A 19,212-nucleotide genomic window follows, 5' to 3' on the forward strand; every position below is an offset into this window, starting at 1 on the left:
TTAAGAAGAGTTCAAATGTGATTTTAACAAACACATTCTCACTCCAACCTCGTCACATATTGATGTTTTGGTCATGGACTTTCCACGTCCACATTCGACATGCAAGGTACCCTGGCCGTGTTGCTTGTTGATGTTCTGGGACATCAACAAGCAAGTTGTTCTGCCTGTTACATGCATCATCTTCTTTCAAAACACACTTCTGTTTTCAGAGGAAGTTTTTACATACAGTCTCTTAAAATGCACGTCAGTACAACACTGCAAATTGATGTTTTTTTTTCCCCTTCAACAACAAAAGCAAGGAAAAAAGGAAAAATGAAGAGGGTTTGGCTTTTGAATTTTATGAGATGTGGATAGGGCCAACAAACACCACTCTCTCAGATGAAAGTGTTTTATTTGGACCCATCCGCCTGTCTTACTCCGACTTTCGCCACCTTAACTTTCGTCCTTGTCCCATTGTGTTTCCCTGATGCCACTGGGTGCCATTATACTGAAATGGCAACCGGCTGTATATCATGCCGACGTTAAAGGACACCTTTTTTCATTGGCTTCTGACACTGCAAGCCACTGCCCAAGCGCTGGATTTCAACGACTTCTGAGTGAGACCAGGCTCTTTTAACAAACCTAGAAATCCCTTGAACTGTTACTGTTTTGGTTGATTCTCACAGCTCTCATCAAACCAGTCTCTAGCCACATTAGCAGACAGCTCATTTCAATACAAAAGCTAAAAAAAAAAAAAACCCACTGTACACACCCCAACCTGGACTGGACAACAGACAGGCTAAAGTTAGCGGCTAGCTGGTGAGCACAGTGGAGCATTTAGCAGCTAAAGAGTCGCTAATCTGCAGAAAGAGACCAAAACTGAGATTGAATATTAGACCAACATTCACCAACTACAAATGAATGTTAACATTTATGACAGTTCACCCCCAAATCTTACCTGTAGATCTATTTATCAGTCTAGTTTGTTTTAGTGTAAGATGCTGAGTGTTGGAGATTTTGGCCATTGAGATAATGTTAGCCAGCTGTTTATTGTATCACCGCACAGAAGGAAGTGCGCATCTGCTAGCTCACCTAGCACCACTGAGCTGGCTAACGTTACAGCTTAGCCTTTCGTCCATGAGTAAACGCACACTTCCTTCTGCGTGATGATACGGTTGGCGGGTGTAGTTCGATAGACAGAAAATAGTTCCTACATGCAACTGCTCACAACAAGGTCTGTGGATTATCTTGAGTAACTGAGTCTTGATTTCTGGAAAGAAATGTTGCTGTTGAGATTTTTAAATGAGTTTTGTTGTGCTCTTCAAGCCAAGTGACATTTAGTTTCATTATATTTTAGAGAAGACAGACATCTCTACAGCTGATATCTCCAACACTCTGCAACTCACACCAAAACAATCTAGATCAGGGGTGTACAACTAGTTTTAGTTACAATTTGATCTCAAGTGGGCTGCACCAGTAAAACCACTCCATAGTAACCTATAAATATCAACCCCTTCAATTTTTTTCCTTTTTTTAGTATAAAGACGTCCATCCTGAAAACACTCATCCACTGACAAAACAAATAATGAACAACCTGCGATATCCTTAGAAAAATTATCTGCAAATTCACCAGTATGTCTCAGTTTTTCTTCTTGTAGTCAGTCTACTGCTTCATTACATGTGACCTTTCTTCATAATTTCCCACTGAATTGGAAGCTATTGAAGAAGCAGTCATCCCCTGCCTTACAATCTGAAGTTTTGTCAGTGTCTTAGCAGCAGCGTTCCACTAATATTGTTTTACGACAGAAGTCTGATACCGATTCTTTTGCGCTGAAGCTGCTGGTTAATAAAAAGTATTCATTGTCATTTAAATTCCGCCTGAAACCTCTCAGCCTTCACATGTGCGTCAGCTCTAGGTGTGCACTGGGCTGGATTGGACCCTTTTGCGGGCTGGTTCTGGCCCCCTGTCCGTATGTTTGGCACCCCTGATCTAGATCAATAAAGAGCACTACAGTTAAGAGGAAAAATATGTATTTTGATTTTGTGGTGAACTGTCCCTTTAAGGATGCTCAGTGGATATTAGATGTTTAAAAATGCAACGTTTTGACAGCATTTTATAAGGTCAGGTCAGAGAATGCTGGAGTCTATCCCAGCTGACATCAGGCGAGAGGTGGGGTACACCCTGGACAGGTTGCCAGACTATCACAGGGCTGACACATAGAGACAGACAACCATTCACACTCACATTCACACCTACGGACAATTTAGAATCACCAATTAACCTGCATGTCTTTGGACTGTGGGAGGAAGCTGGAGCACCCAGAGAAAACATGCGAACTCCACACAGAAGGGCTCCCCCACTTTGGAGTTCGAACTCCCCACTTGTTTTCAGCCTCTTAAATACAAAGATATGTGGATTTTCTTTTGTATATTATCAATGTGAACCAAGTTATCTTTTAATTTAATTTTGAAGTGCTGTTCAGACAAAACAAGCAATCTGACAATGTCACTTTGGGCAGTGGGAACTTTGGATGACCGTTTATCTGGTATTTTCTCTCACTTAATAAAATACACAATTAAAAATAATAATCACCAGATTAATGAATAATGCAAATGATCATTTTAAACCATGGTGTATCCAAAAGAAAATGGTAAATTGGTGGAATATTAAACAGTTATATGCTATGATAAAGTATGTAAAATTAGGCAGCAGTGTGATAAACAAAATCTCTCGTCATTGTGGCCAGAAAATAAATCTCTATCCACTGCTTTATTTTTTTGCCTCTATGATTCGGGAACATGAAAGTGGATTGCAGCCGCTGACCCACTGTTGCGTTAATTATGCGTGCCTCGTATTTAGATCCATTTATTTCAAGGCTACATGACTAAGTGGTGGTTAAATTTTGCCAACTGCCTCTCTTTGATTGGGCAGGATAATTCAGGTCATCCTCACAGTCCTACACCAATATCAGAGCTATTCATTTTTTTTTTTTCTTTTTTGCCAGAGCATTTATTCACAGTCAGGGATGGAGAACACTTCTGATTCTGACAGCGGCAGTTTCTCAATTACAATGGAGTCACCGTGGGGGCACACATGTGGATTTGGCCCATTTTTCGGGCTCACAGAGTAAATTGAAAACGGGAGAATGTAGTTGTCTCTCTGAAGGACAATTAAGATGGAGATAGCACTCTATCTGGATAGCGTGTGGTCAAAAGGAGAAATTAATTCTTTTGGAGGATGATTAGTCAGCCTCTTTTGATAAATGGGAGTGGGGATTATGTATGGTCGGCATTACTTTAGAGATTTGTCACTACATTCTAGCACCGCTCCGTTTGTCCTGATTTCAAGCCAAGAGGTTTTGAGAATATATTTGTAACAGCTGTACATATGTCAGCTTTACAGTCGTATATCTCGCTGGACTTGATAAGCCATTCATAATGTTTCTGGCCTGTGCAGCATTGAGGCGTTTATTCTGTAAATGGTTTGTGACAGTATAAAATCCACCCACAACAAATTGTGCCTGCATTTCATTACAGCACAATACAAACTTTTTATATTAGATACACTATGAACCACTCACCGGTCGGGATGTTTTTCTGCTCACCTTGGCCTTTCATCAACAAATAAAGCTTTCAGGGGAGACGGAGTATTTGCTAAAACTGTTTTGGCACCTTATTTAAGAGTGTGTTTGCCTCCTGCGTGGCGGCAACATGGTTTTTTTTTTTCTTGTGTGCTGGAAAGCCCCTCTTTCTAAAGTAAACAGATGGAGCGGGGACCTCAGGTGGATACTGAGGTATTGTTATTCTATAAACAATAAGATCACATCCAGGGAAGGGGAAAAGAAAAAACACAGCTGGAGGCTCTCAATGATTCAAAGTATACCTCCAGTAAGACATTTTGTCGGGCAAAGCAGTGTGAGAAATAGCTGCTACGAATGTCACTCTGCTGGGTTTTATAAATTGCATGCCCAGATGTAATCCATTGTAATACATGATTGCCAAGTACCCCCGTCCCCGTGGCATGGTTTCTATTCTGCGGACGTGTACTTGATTACAACGAACCATTTCCTGAAGCCCTGCTACTGCATTATACACAGAATGACACACGCTGCTCGCTGCCATCATTGGTGTTTTATGTTTTGTTTTCCGACCGTAATATTTGTCTCAGGCTGTCATGCTGCTGATTTTTGGCCCCAAGGCTCGGCCATTTGTCGCCGCTCTGACACTCCGGTAAATCACCGGAGCAGCAATTTCCCATTCACAAGACTTTGCAGTGGATTGATAAAGTTTGCTTAGCATTACACTTCAGTGACTTAACAACAGCTAATTGCCTGTAAACTGAGAAGGGAAAGTCATTTAAATTCAAATTTGAATTTTCGTTTCGCCTACCTCGAAGGTTGTTATTGTGAGCGACAAGTTGCAACGGTATTCAGCTCATTATGTTCTCATCACTCATTCAAAACTAACCCTACATTTGTCTTAATATACCAACTTATCTTTACTACTTTAATCTGTAATTCTCCGGGAAATGCCTAATTCTCTTCAACCTTATCACACAGACTCTTACATGACTATTTAATGATGCGTTTTAAGGTTCCTGATTCCAGCAGATTAGAGAGATTACAGATTCAACATGTGATTTTCTGCAGATTTACTCTGTGCATCATCTCCATCTTAAGATTCATCTCCTGCTCTGCTCTTTTGTGTGCTAATCAGGCATGTGACACCAAGATGTGACAAGTCTAAAATTGTAGGTGACTCGGTTGTGGATGTTATTGCATATAAATGAAGGGATTGAGTCCCTCATGAAGAGTAAACAGGCAGAGAGCGAGGGGAGATGCGCAGTGTGGCTGAACTGAGGAATTAACTGCTTAAAGATTTCCTGTAGTGATTGTGGCTGTGTAATAGCGGGGGGCATCCTCTGCTCTGTTTCTCTGTGCTTCACAGAGTTCGAACTGTGTGTCCAGAACTGTGACGTCTTTTTATTGGATTTTATTTTGCTGAGGCAGTTCTTGTCCTTTTTTGTTTCATTTGTTCAGGTTGTTTTTCTTCTGTTTATCTCAGACCAGCTGCTGCCAGTAATGTGAAGCACTGTACTCCATTTTTTTTTATAAACAAGTTAAAGTGGTACTCCAGTGGTTTAATATTACACTTCTATAAAGTCTGGGGATTTTCAAGAGACAGATTATGAATGGTGGTGCATCAGCCATAAGCCTTTTCCACAAATGAACTCTGGACAATGTCCAGAGAATCAGCTCCGCACCATAGACTGCATATAAAGATGGACAACATGGCTCCATTTCCCCCACTGTATAAAAATGAGGCCAGAATATCCTGGACACAGCTGCTGCCATCTGCGCAGCAGTGATCTCCACTGTATCGAGTTCCTGCCCATACTGACCCAACCAATCATGAGCAGCACCATTGAATGTGAGCAAACGGATTGGCACACACAGCTGTCAGGTTAGCATGAATCTACTAATCAACTGTTTATAGCATCCCACACCTTGAAATTTCCAGATACTGTGTAACTTGAGTTACTGCCTCAAGCAGTGATCCAGGCGCTGCGCCTGTCAGTCATGGTGAAGAGGGAGCTGAACCAGAAGGCGAAGCTTTCGATTTACTGGTCTATCTATGTCCCAACCCTCACCTATGGTCATGAGCTCTGGATAGTGACCGAAAGAATGAGATCCAAGGTACAAGCGGCCGAAATTAGTTTTCTCCGTGGGGTGGCTGGGCTCAGCCTTACGCTGGAATTTCAGTGGATGCGTGTCCGTTGCGGAACGGCTGCGATGGACCATATTATACAGGTCATATATGATTTTATGGTTTTGCACCTCCATGACACGCCCATGGTGTCAACGGGATGAAATGACGTCTGAAAAACTCTGACCTGTTGACTTCAGGCCTGCCTCCGCCCATTATGACGTTTTCAAGGTGTAGTGCAGGGAAATATGATCCGCTAGTCAGACATTTTCTCTATTGTCTTCATCTAAATGACCATTTTCTTTCCAGCCTCAGATGTTTGTATTCTTGTTTCGTGCATGTTAGAAATATCATTAACATGCTCACTTGGTCATTGTGAATTCATTCGGACATAACACGGACTTTGTCCTAGAGAACTGGCAGGGTAAATTCTGTTTAGAGTCTGGTCTGATTTGGACATTTGCGTTCTTACATACAGCTCCTCTGGATAATGTCTTGATAAGTTCAGGGTTGCAGTGCTTGATAGTGTTCTCAGTACCAGTCAGGTTAGTTTGTGTGACTGGACGGTGGGTGTAAGATTTAACATGAATAAAGCAGCTACTGAAACACAAAGTATTTTATCATGGAAAACTAAAGCACTTATCAGCCCAAACCTACAATTCATCTGCTGCTCCAAACTCAGAACAGAATAATCTCACAGTGGAGGATTTAATGGACTTGGAGGCTTTTATTAACCACTATTATTACAGCTGAGACAACATGGATTCCATATCCATCAAAAGTACACCAGAATCATCCAAAAAATAGAGAAGATAGAAGCAGGACTCTTCCATGGGCACAGCTTCAAACTACAGAAATCACGATCAGCTTCCCAGCTAGTATCAATAACAAATAGGAGCTTCACAAAGAATTAAGAGACCGTTGTTCTAGACTCGAATTCAAACACAGCCACATCACATCTGTCAAGTGATTTAACAAATTATAAACATACTAAGCCGAAATATTTGAGACATACTCATCCTCTCTGGTATCAACAAAAATTCACAACACAACTATGTTCAGAATCTATTAAAAGACCTCATGAATACACACCTCAAACTCCCCCACATTCCCAACAAAGAGAACTACTTGAAAGTAGAGGAACAGACAGTGTATAGAATAGCATCTCTTTGTTAGGCTCTCCCTGCCAACATCTTTAAAACTCAATGCCCAGTTTTTTTAAACGCAGACTTTCTGTTAAAAAATGCCCAGTTATCAGCACAAACAGAAGAAGCCTCATGATATCATAAGCTGTAACATAAATGTTTTCTTATGCTGACTAGTTAGCGTCATGACTAGAAGGCTGATCTGCTAAAAACATTTGCAGGTTGTCCGTTTAATGGATGTAAAGCAGCAAAACAGATATAATTATAACAGATCATTTACTTAAGATGCTGACCACCATAGGAGCTCTTCTTTTATTCTTCACCATATATTCTTATATATTTCAAATATTCTTCACCATCCATATAGTGACAATTTTGTTACAGACACTCTTCATGCATGGATCTATCTTAAAAAGGAGCTATATGTAAGAAATCTAAAGCAAATAGTCATAAAATCATCCTAACATGTCACAGAGACTAAGGAATAATGTTCATATAACATACTGATCTCACCGACAACAATAGTACAGCCAGAATATGAATATGAATTTGTGTTTTGGCCTGTTGCGCCACCCACCGCCGTCTACCAGTCACACAGTCAGTAGAGTCTCAGCATCAGTTACAGTTATGACTGAGCTACAGCAGCACGGCAAGCAGCATTAGCAGTGTCCGGTACATAGCATTAGCAGCCGGCTCCTCCTCAGCTGTATCCCGGCAGCAGCGTTAGCAGCGTCCCGGTATACAGCATTAGCAGCCAGCTCCTCATGAGCTGTATCCCGGCAGCAGCGTTAGCAGTGTCCCGGTACATAGCATTAGCAGCCAGCTCCTCATGAGCTGTATCCCGGCAGCAGCGTTAGCAGCAGAGAAGCCAGACTTGCTTGAACGGTCCGCTGGAAAACCGAAGATCAAGGACGCGGCAACGTGGCCCTGCCACGGCAGCCGCCCGTGGGCAAACAAATCAGTCTCCAGCGTGCTGCTGTCCACCAACCTCGAATCTGTAGGGGAGGGGGGGCGGACACGACTAGCGGCAGTATTTTGAATTTGAGTGCAGTAACCGTTTTGGCCACATTCTTACAGCAAACACTCTGTCCCCTTTAATTTTCTGCCAAACCTTTAGAACAGACAAAAGACCTCTGCCCAAGGACCTCAAAGTACGTCCTAGTGTGACCGGTAAGAGGTTAGAGATATAGCTGGGAGAGAGACCGTGAAGAGTCTTAAAAGTAATCAATAAAATCTTAAAATCTATTCTGAAACATACTGGGAGCCAGGGTAAAGAGGCTGAAACTGGAGTGATGTGATCACGTCTAATGGTTCTGGTTAAAAGAACCAAAAGACACATAATGGCAGTAATCCTTTCACATATAATTTTAACTCTTACACATATGGGGTCAGTAATCATTTTGAGTTGGCAGCATTGTTTCAACTAGTGGGTATCATATTCTAACATTTTGCCATTCTTTTGTCTTCCTGTCTAGACGTTAACACGGATGGTTATGCTCCCATTTTGAATGTGATCACTTGAATGAATGGGCATCATCAGCCTCATAGATATGGGTTAGAAGGGGCTGCTACAGCTACTAGTAGGTTCAGTAGGCTGTTATCAGCCCATTAAATGACCAGGCGCAGGTTTCACTTCAGTTTTATTTTATTACTACAGGACTCCCTAAAAACATGGTATTTCACCCAGATGGGCATGGATTTGCAGGATGCAGCAGTACCAACGCATTCTCACTCCGACCTTGTCACATATCGATGTTTGGTCATGGACTTTCCACATCCACATACGACATGCAAGGTACCCTGGGTGTGTTGGTTGCTGAAGTTCTGGGTGTCATTACAACACCGCAAATTTATGTTTTCTCTCACCTCAACAACTCATGCACATGGTTAGGTTTAGGAAAAAAGAACAGGGTTTGGCTTTAGAATCTTAGGGGACCGAGATGAAACGCTAGAAGCGCAATGCCAGTAAAACAGTTGTTTTCCTATGATACGGCGCGTCTGACCGGTGTTCAAGCGTCTTTTTAGACGGGCGTTTTTCTGGCGTCTTTTTAGACACGCGTTTTTGTAGACACTTCTTTTTAGACACGTGATTTTAGACGTGCATAGATGCTGAAAAGTTAAAATATTTTTTGGAGCGTCAGACGCCAGCAGCACCAATCAAATCAAATCCTCCTTCCTGTTTTGTTGTGGCAGTTACAGCAGTTTGGTCAGTTACAGCAGTTTTACGGCACTTACGAGCAACAGACAACACAATGCAATCCGAAGGCGAGAAATTTATCCTGACAATATTTGATTTTGAAGAATTATATAACACACGCACACCTCAGTACTAATTTCATGTAAGCTACTGTCTATACTGTCTTTGAGGGAAACACTAGATTCAAGGGGAGATGACAGGAGGTGTGTGTGTGTCGCCCGGTTGCGCACGCACCCCCGCTCCACAGGCGCTCCTTGCTGTTTTTTTTGTCTAGTGCGCATTGAATAAGCGTTTCCAGCGTTTCAAGCGTCTTTGAAGCGTCCATGTTTCTGCGTCTCATTTCTTTGTGATCGCCCCCTTACAGGACGTGAACGTCTTTCTCCTGGGTGAAAGTCATTCACCACCCCTCCCTTCCGCTCCACTCGGACTTTCGCCACCTTAACCTTTCATTTTTGTACCTCCCGGTTCACCCCAAGACGCCACCAAGTGTTGTTAAAATATAACGGCAACCAGCCGTGTGTCATGCCGACGTTAAAGGACATTTTTTTCATCTGTGTCTGACACTGCAAGTGACTACACAAGCGCCAGATTTCTACAACTTTGGAGTGAGAACAAGTTGGCAGTACTTGCTTCAGAGAGCTCCATGACCCAGATCCAAGTAGATTTTTGTTGTCAGACATAATTTAGTACATCTAAATGTCAACATATTTTAGCACATTTAATGTTTCCATGGTCAATTTGAGAATTTACCAGCAATCAGGTAAAAGTCACTTCTAAAATCTGCAGGGGAGTCTAATTACAGCTGCACCAGCAGAACAAGGAGCAAAAAATCCAAGTGTGTTATTGGAAATCAATGATAATGAGCTTATAACTGCCCTCTGAACCTGCCAGTAGGTGTAGCAGGCCCCTTCTAGCATTCAAAGCTGATATCTAGGAAATGCATCCTCCAGAATGCTACACTTTTCCCACCTTGTATAACACCAGAACATGTTCTTGTTAGGGTTATTTTTGGCATCAAAGCTTTTTAGATTTGGCAGCCACGTAAGAGAAATAAGGACTTCATACGTTTGATTCATTCCCATAAAATTGTAATTGCAAGGACAGCAGAGAGCGCTGCCCTTTAACATGTTGACACTATGTCCCAATCTCAGCTCTTTGTTCGGAGGTATTTATTTTATTTTGGCTCTTTTTCTGTCATTTTACTGGTGGAATTTGTTCTCCTGAGCTGCCAACCCTCATATAACTATGACTCAAGCATTGATGCAGCATAACAAATGTGTCTTTGCTGCGTGGAACATTTCCCACTTTCATATCCTGCTCTGCCATAAGACTTAAGCTTGTGTGTGTGTGTGTGTGTGTGTGTGTGTGTGTGTGTGTGTGTGTGTGTGTGTGCGTTCTCTGCAGAGATCCGCGAGGCCTTTAAAGTGTTTGACCGTGATGGGAATGGGTTCATCTCAAAGCAGGAGCTGGGGATGGCCATGCGCTCCCTGGGCTACATGCCAAACGAGGTGGAGCTGGAAGTCATCATTCAGAGACTGGACATGGACGGTGAGGCAAACACACAGCTCGGATTTTTATGATGTGGAGTCACAAAAGCACAGAGGCTTTGCTCTCTGTTTGCCCACAAAACCAGACTGTAGTAGGCGGTTAAACCAACGACAATAAACACCAACTGTTCCTCTTTTCTGCAGGCGATGGCCAGGTGGACTTTGAGGAGTTTGTCACTCTGCTGGGCCCAAAGCTGACGGCAGCTGGTTTGCCAGATAAGTTCAACGGCACCGACTTTGACTCCGTCTTTTGGAAGGTGCTCATTATTCAGTCACTCATTTCCTGCCTATTAGCGGGAAGATAGACAGCAGAGTCGCAGCTGTAGCAAACCTCCAAGCGCAGAAACATTTAGACTCAGTACGACTTTAAAGGAAAACCAGTTTTAATTGCCACATCCACTGGGCTGTTAATGGGATGATTTTAATCTTGGAGAGGTTTGGATTCCCTGAAGAACTGTGTCCCTCATCAAGACTTCTCCGCCTCTTTGTGTGTGGCGACAGTCTTATTACTTAGAACATTAAAGTCAGTTTTTATGTAAAATAGATATTAATTTATTTACAGACACCTCATTAGATAATCAGCTGCTCACTTTGACAGTGGGATGAAATTAATGGGATGGAGCTCGTGTCGAAGCTGCCTTTGTTGTGGTTACGTGATAACGGCACCAGAGTGGCTGTCAAGAAAAGCGAGGCTCCAAATCGAGTTGTGAAAGAGAGGGGATTTGTGGGAATTCTTGGTGCAGTCAGTGTACAAAAAAAGAATCACAACCAAAGACACCTGCTGGGAGAGTCAAGGAACCCGAGGGACTGCTGCAAAGGCTGCATAGCCTCACATAACATTATATAACAGAATAGTAGTATCAAGCATGTGCTGCTGGATTGATCACACAGAGCCTCCGGTCACACTGGTGAACGCGGCTCAAGCTGAGCAGAAAATGAGTAACATAGATGAGCTTTCCAAACAGGCACAGATCCTGGATTGCCACTTTTTGCAGGGATTTTGTTGTTAGTTTTGGGTCTTAAGTCAATCACAGATTCTTATTTTATTTAAGTCATATTTTACAAAATGCCAGTGGTGACATATAACTTAAGTAGAAGTATTAAAAAACTGAAGATGAGGGTCCTTAAATATTTCTTTTTTTTTTTTTTGCTCCTTTATACAATGTACCTGGAAGTAAACTTTTTTTTCACATCGCTAACATCGGCAGTTACTTTGCAGAATACAGTTTAACATACAAAACACATACGATGGATTACACTGTAAAATACAATTCATTGCTAGTTAAAATTAGCTCCAACTGCAATTTAAATCAGTTAAATTGTGCAGTATAATAAAATGACACTGATAGGAGCTTTTACTTTTGATATTGTAATTGTACATTTTGTTTATAATACTTCTGCATTATTATTCAGATAAGAATTTGAATGCAGGACTCTTACTTATAATATATAAGCTTTCAGTGTTTCACACAGATTTCAAATCTATTTGATTTGAGGGAGATTTTGGGATCTCAAAAGACCAATTTAAAATTCCCGGCATAATAGTATACAATGTTGAACGTTTTGAATGATTTATGAAAGGTGCAACGCCGATGTGTTCATTCATAAGATCAACATTTTTTGTTAATAATCTTCCTAATAGACTTTATTGTGTAAGGAGCATGAGGTTTCTAGGTTTTTCCTATGTTTTTCCTGTTCCCTTATTCTTTCATTTGTGGCATATGGTGCACAGGTTGTTGTGCACCACATCTTGTCACCATGTCTTTCACACCTTGCACACATGTGAAATGGGTGAAGCAGTTTCTATTTAAGCTCAATGTTGTAAATAACGACAAAAGACAAAAGTTCCAGGAGGACAGAAATCGAGCAAGAGCGTGGTGCTGGATTTTCTGTTCAAAGACCCAAGTGATATTTTCCAATCAGAGCCATTTGGATGTGCGAATATCTGTCTTCAATTAAATCTATAGCTGTGCCTCAAATCAGGGACTGCAGCCTTTCTCGGCTGCATTTGTAAACCAATCGTGTCACATCAGCGCCACCAAGGCTGTCCCATTTCGAAGGCTCCTTCAGCCTTCCTTCCCAGATTTTGGAGCATGCAACGGATGAATCTTTAGTGGCCCAGCCTATCCCAAGATGCATTACACGCTGGTGACGATTTTAAATTAAGTTAACTAACAGTTGATAACCATTAACTAGCTACCAGTGAACTGTTGTTAACATTACTATAAGCTTAAAGCACACAGCTTAATCACTTAATAAGTTTACCTGAAACAGTCTGTCAGCCTAAAATACATCAAACAGCGGTGTCTCTGGCGATGAGTCACCTCCTCAAGTATTAAATAAAAACAAATCTCTTGGTCCATGATTTAGGGCTAACTACTAGCTTACTCCCTCTTCATCAAGCGCAGCTGGTAACAGATGATGCAACCAGGAAATCCTCTGCAGACCAGACCGTCCAATTTCGGAAACCGTTCGGTTTGGCTGCTACCATGATCAAAGAAGGTGGTTGATGTAGACCATGAAGGTTGGGGTCCATGTCATTGGTCCGACAGCCCATTGGTCCGACATCCCATTAGTCCGACGGTCCGCGGTGCTGAACGGTTCCCGGCGGGCGTATTTCTACCTTGATGGTGCGTCGCGACCGGCTCTGGGTCAGCTGGGAAAGGCTTGAGGTGAAGCAGGCTTACGTGTTTGTCACTTTCTTTTTCATTTTAACCCACACCATGATCTTTTCCTGACCCTAACCAAGTGGTTTTTGTGCCTAAACCTAACCAGACCTTAACCACAGGGTATCATGATGATTTCGGAATGGACTTTGGAACAATGGGTTTAATATGGTCGGAACAATGGGATGTCGAACCAATGGGCAGTTCCCGAAGGTTGCGTCCTTCAAAGGCTGTAGCCCCTGAATTGAGACACAGCTTATTTGCTGATGATCAGCAGCTCCTGTCATTCAACGCAGGGCTGATTGACCATCTCCATAGCCGTTCCCCTGCCATTTCTGCTCGGTTAGCACAAGCTAACACAGCAAAACATGATTTCATCCATGCTTGTCATATTTTGCAGCTTGGGTAGAAGCACAACTACAGCGGTTATCAAACACAGATCTCACACTGATACCAAAACGGCTCGACTTTGTCGTTAAACCTTTTAATAACTATAAGGTAATGTTAGCTGTGTGATGTTAACTGTTAGCCCTGTTGCTGCTTGTATAACTCTTTACTACCAGTCACAGGGCTCACACTCCCTGTAGCAGTAGCTCTAAAATCTTAGCTGTTTTAAAAAGTCAAATTTGCAGTTAAGTCGCAGTTATTGGACAAAATTGCAAGGTACAGGTATTGGCTAAATTTGCGTTAATTGTTGTAATCACAACATCCTGGAGGGACTGTTTATACTGTGGTATCACTACTTTTACTTCAGTGAACAATCTATTTCCACTTCTGCATAATGCAATAGTATTATTTATTAAAACATAATATTCTAAGGTCCCTGATATGTGATCCAATATCAGCATTTTAAATATTTACATCACAAGTGAACAAACGAGGAGGAAATTAACCGTGGGGACGTTGAATTTTAAGTGAATGTCAACTCAGTCAAAAGTTTAACACAACTATTCATACTCAATTTCCATAATCTGATTAAATTTATACTGCATGAAATGTTTTCTGTACACGGCTGTTATTGTTCACCTTCCTTTTATGTGTTATGTGTGTCTGCTTAAATGCCTGTCTTTGTATTTAGTGTGTGTCTGTGGCATCGTGTCCACCAGCCTGCGTCCATGTTAATGTTTAGTTATGCGTGTCTATCTCCAGTGTGACATGCAGAAGTTAACGGTGGAAGAGCTGAAGAGGCTCCTCTACGACACCTTCTGCGACCACCTGTCCATGAAAGACATCGAGAACATCATCATGACTGAGGAGAACCACATAGAGAACCCTGAGGACTGCCAGGTGGATATAGACAGTAAGGAAGAACCTCCTATACCTTCACTGACTTCCAACGTTTATGTGCATCTGGTGATATAGTGCAGCAAAGGTCCAGGCTGGATTTAAACCGGGGGTCATTTTATGTGATCACTTCTGATTGTTAATTTTCCCAGGAACCACCTTCCCAAAAAACACAACATGACAAAAAAGGGATAAAAATAAACTGGGCTGTAAATATGTAATGCCACTGTGAGCTGTTAATGCTGTGAAGACTTACTGTTGTGCCTAAAGCTTGTCCCTTTTCCTCAGAAAATATTCTTTTGACGTACCAACACATTCGGGGTGTGTTGTTTTTTGTGTCTCTGGAGCCTCGATGGTTTTAGCGCCTCATTTGACAGGATTTACCACACTCAACACACTGAGCTTTCGGCTCAGCATCACTCCCCGCTATCATGAATCCAAATTTAATATTTTCAGGATCATGTTTCCTCATTGCAAGCTTTGGAGCTTTTTACTGGTGCAGGGATGCGTCCTAGGCAGTGCTAGGTAGCTAGGAGTGGCAAAATACTTTTTTGCGTGGTGATATTAACACTTCTCTGGTCAATGAGATTGTAATTTGACTGTACTAATATTTGTAAAGTCTTAAAACACAGCTAGATATAAATGTAACTTAATTTCAATATTATTTAACCAGCAGTACCTATACAGTCCATTAGATGGCACTGTGAGGACCACTGGGTAAGAACCGCTGCTTTAAGATGCAAGCAGCATCTCTTCTTAAAGTTGCATCAGAGGTGATATACCTTGCTTCTAGAGGCCATCACAAGCCATGAGTGATGGGTGAAAATGAATGAATGGATATTTTTTGATGACTCATAACCAGAGATGGGACCAAGTCACACATGTGCAAGTCTCAAGTAAGTCTCAAGTCTTAACCTTCAAGTCTCAAGTAAGTCCCAAGTCATTTTTTCTTGGGCAAGTCAAGTCAAGTCAAGTCACGTCACGTCACGTCACAGGTTATATCAAGTCAAGTCAAGTCCTGTAATAGGTCAAGTCAAGTCCAAGTCAAGTCACCTTATTATTGTAATTTTACCTGCAGAATCTGATCTTAATAAAGTGAAAAGACAAGATATAAGTAACTGTCAGTAAACATTGACTTCATCGCTGCAATGTTTACTTTGCAGGGACGACCCCCATGCCCACACACACACACACATACACACACACACACACACACACACACACACACACACACACACACACACACACTAACCAAGGCAGCGGCCAAAACCACCCATTTAGCTCATTTAACCCTGTGCTGCTCGTTCATAAAACGTACAGCCGGTCTTGTGATGAACCGGTCGGAATGTTCGCTCACGTTTTCTGGGGTTAATGTTAGCAAATAAATTAAAAAACAAGTTCCACCAAACCAACCCACCCCCCCACCCCACCCCCGTATCGTATCAAGCTAACGTCAGGTAACTACTGACTAACCAGATAATATTAGCTAATTGACAAGCACTTACTGGGCAGAATGGCTTTTCAAATGACGAACAAAGTTTCAAGTTGTCGTCTGGCTGTCCGAGATGTTTATGCCGCATGTCTTGCACTGTGCTGTTCGTCTTTTGCCGTAATAATGGTAATTCCGAAAGCCGAAGACGATGACTCTCGGTACCCCTCCTGCTGACATGTTGATGCCTATCTGATATAAGAGGGCCTGTTTCTCCAATAAACACGTAAGGTACGTAGAGAGGGCATGACTGATTGACAGGGTAGTGATCCAATCATGGCAACGCCATTCTCAGCCTGCGCTCCTACCGGGTAATCAACATTATTTTTTAAATTAATTTATTAATTTTATATTCTAACCGAAAGCATGATGTGAATAACACTCAAGTCATTCAAGTCATCGTGTCTCAAGTCAAGTCAAGTCCTGAGTCTTTAACTTCCAAGTCCAAGTCAAGTCTCAAGTCTTTTATTTTTTGTCAAGTCACAAGTCATCAAAACAGCGACTCGAGTCGACTCGAGTCCAAGTCACAATGATTTGAGTCCCCATCTCTGCTCATAACTGTCCAGTATGTACTGGGTCAGCCAATCAAACGTCGAGTGCTCATGAATCCCAGCCTTTTCACACTCAGTGGGGCTGTTATGGTAGGGTACGATACGAGAGTGAAAAAGTACCGACTGAATCGGAGTTGAGACCTCTGCCACTGCAAGCCATTGGCGGCACATTTATATGCTTCTCAAGCCCAGTTCAGACCAAAGATTCGTGATGAGTCGAAATGTGCAACTACCTTGAATGTGCTGTTCTGCAACGCTGTAAAAACCTGCTAGTTCACACCAGTGCAACTAGATGAGATGGTGTATCATCTCTATGCAACAACTCTCTGTACTTCTGTTCTGATTTCCACATTTTCAGCCTTATTTTGTGGCTGACATTAATTTGTAGCTTCTCAAAACATGAATGAGGATAGTGGTAGTGAGATATTGGCTACAGGTGCATTTGTAGTCGTGACGAAACGGCAAAAAACAAACAAAACGAGCATCAGATGGACTGTATTCATAATAAATACACCACCATAATATTAAAGACCAGCGCCAATAAATCAGTCAGTGAGACTGTGTGTGTGTGTGTGGGATGGCATATGTGAGCAGCAGCAGCGACCTTGTGTGCAACACGTGAAGACAGAAAGAGAGGGCTCTGTGGGGACGTAGCACCTGCCGCAGCAAATGAACACTCCCTCTGTGGTCATTTTTATTTGACCAGTGGACTTCACAACAAGCTGTCTAGCGGCAGAAACAGGCGACATGCTTTATGTTCTAAAACCAGTCATCGGCATTTTGACCAGCTGAGTTGCAGGTGACACCATCAGCTGGAGCTCAGATAGCCAGTTAACGCTGCTGCAACTTTTATCTGCAACGTTCTTAGTAGTTTAGACTAATATCTAAAGTTCCCTCTTGGCAAAAGTTGGAAAACTTACTAAAACTGAGCTTCTATAAGGCAATGAATATTGTGGAGGGCGTGGCTCATCACATAAAGGTGTATAACATCTCAAGGGTTTAATCCATCGCCACGCAACTTTGTAGGCATATGACCACACATAATCTGAGGGGACCCCTCCATTATTGACCCCATCAAACAAAATGGGGGCGCTAGAGAGCTCATTTCTTATCAGGCCTAACCACCATATGGATTTTTACTAAACTTGGTAGATATGTAGAACAGGACGCCTCAAGGTGACTGGAGAAATTTAATTCTAATTGGCAACTGGGTGGCGCTATAACAACAGAAAAATGCTTAAAAATGGCTAAAATGCGACAGATCGCTGTGGCTGCAATCATACTATCAAATTCACAAAAACTCTGTCTGAATACATTGCTCTTCTTAATGGGTTCAGTTGACTATTTAATCTGCAATTTCCTATGACCTGTATCCCAAACACACACCATGTGAAACTGGTGACATCTGAAGCCCATTTATCAGGTTCCGTGTTTGGCTTTCAAATGGTGATGACTTACTGGTAAATGAATGAAAACACATTGAAATCCTTATAAATAGATAGTGTAGAGCCTCAGGTTTCTAAAGATATATGAAATGTCTATGTTTCATGTAGGTTGGTGGAGTGTTACATTCATTTATAATCACATTTAATATTTTTATTCAAATAATTGCATGGGTAGGCTTAGAATGTTCTATAAGGGTGGTTCTATTAGGCGTTCTATGGGGTAAAAAGAATAAATTGTTGGTCAGTGACATTTCTGTTACATCCTATTGAGCTTACGTAGCTTACCTACATACAGTTGATACGCATTATAATTGGTAATGCACTGAAGAGAAGATTTTTGCGGCAGGCAGCAAATAGTCAAACATGCATGTAGTAATTTGGAGTGTCATGGAGAAACTGACACTATATTTTGCACAACTTGAGGTTTGATACATTTACATGTATTAACTCGAAGGAATGGATGGTTTGAATAGAATCAGTCCACCCATAACTACAAGCCACTTTACACTCACCAGCCACTTCATTAGGTACACCTTGCTAGTACCAGGTTGGACCCCCTTTTGCCTTCAGAGGTGCCTTAAGCCTTCATGTCATAGATTCAAAAAGGTGCTGGGAACATTGCTCAGAGATTTTGGTCCATATTGACAGGATAGCATCACACAGTTGCTGCAGACTTGTTGGCGGCTCCCGTTCCACCTCATCCATCTTGGTTGTAACAAGTTCCTGTTGCTTTCTATCATCTTGAACCAGTCTGGCCATTCTCCTCTGACATCAACAAGGCATTTTGGCTCACTGGATATTTTCTCTTTTTGGGACCATCCTCTGTAAACCCTAGAGATGGTTGTGTGTTAAAATCCCAGTAGATCAGCAGTTTCTAAAATACTCAGACCAGCCCGTCTGGCACCAACAACCATGCCACGTTCAAAGTCACTTAAATCACCTTTCTTCCCCCATTCTGATGCTCAGTTCGAACTCAGTTTCGTCCTTACGATGTCTACATGCCTAAATGCACTGAGTTGCTGCCTCGTGATTGGCTGATTAGCTATTTGCGTTAACAGGCATTTGAGCAGGTGTACCTAATAAAGTGGCAGATGTGTATATCATAATATATTATTTATGCAAGTGATGAAACCTGATCAACATGCCCCAGTTGCACTGTAAAGAGTGGAGCAGATCTAATCATAGTAATCATAGTAACAGACA

The 19,212-nt window shown here is 41.9% G+C and overlaps 1 protein-coding gene across 1 annotated transcript in view; it reads left to right on the forward strand.

The window, feature by feature from the left end:
* Positions 1-19,212, forward strand: part of cabp7a (calcium binding protein 7a) — a 46,237-nt gene that overhangs the window by 19,807 nt on the left and 7,218 nt on the right. The window contains exons 2-4 of the mRNA XM_033618499.2: positions 10,432-10,575; positions 10,719-10,831; positions 14,390-14,540. Coding sequence (XP_033474390.1) covers positions 10,432-10,575; positions 10,719-10,831; positions 14,390-14,540 — 408 coding nt within the window. The remainder of the gene's footprint in view (positions 1-10,431; positions 10,576-10,718; positions 10,832-14,389; positions 14,541-19,212) is intronic.

The sequence above is a fragment of the Epinephelus lanceolatus genome, chromosome 9 (genome assembly GCF_041903045.1).
Source record: "Epinephelus lanceolatus isolate andai-2023 chromosome 9, ASM4190304v1, whole genome shotgun sequence".
Taxonomy (NCBI): Eukaryota; Metazoa; Chordata; class Actinopteri; order Perciformes; family Serranidae; genus Epinephelus; species Epinephelus lanceolatus.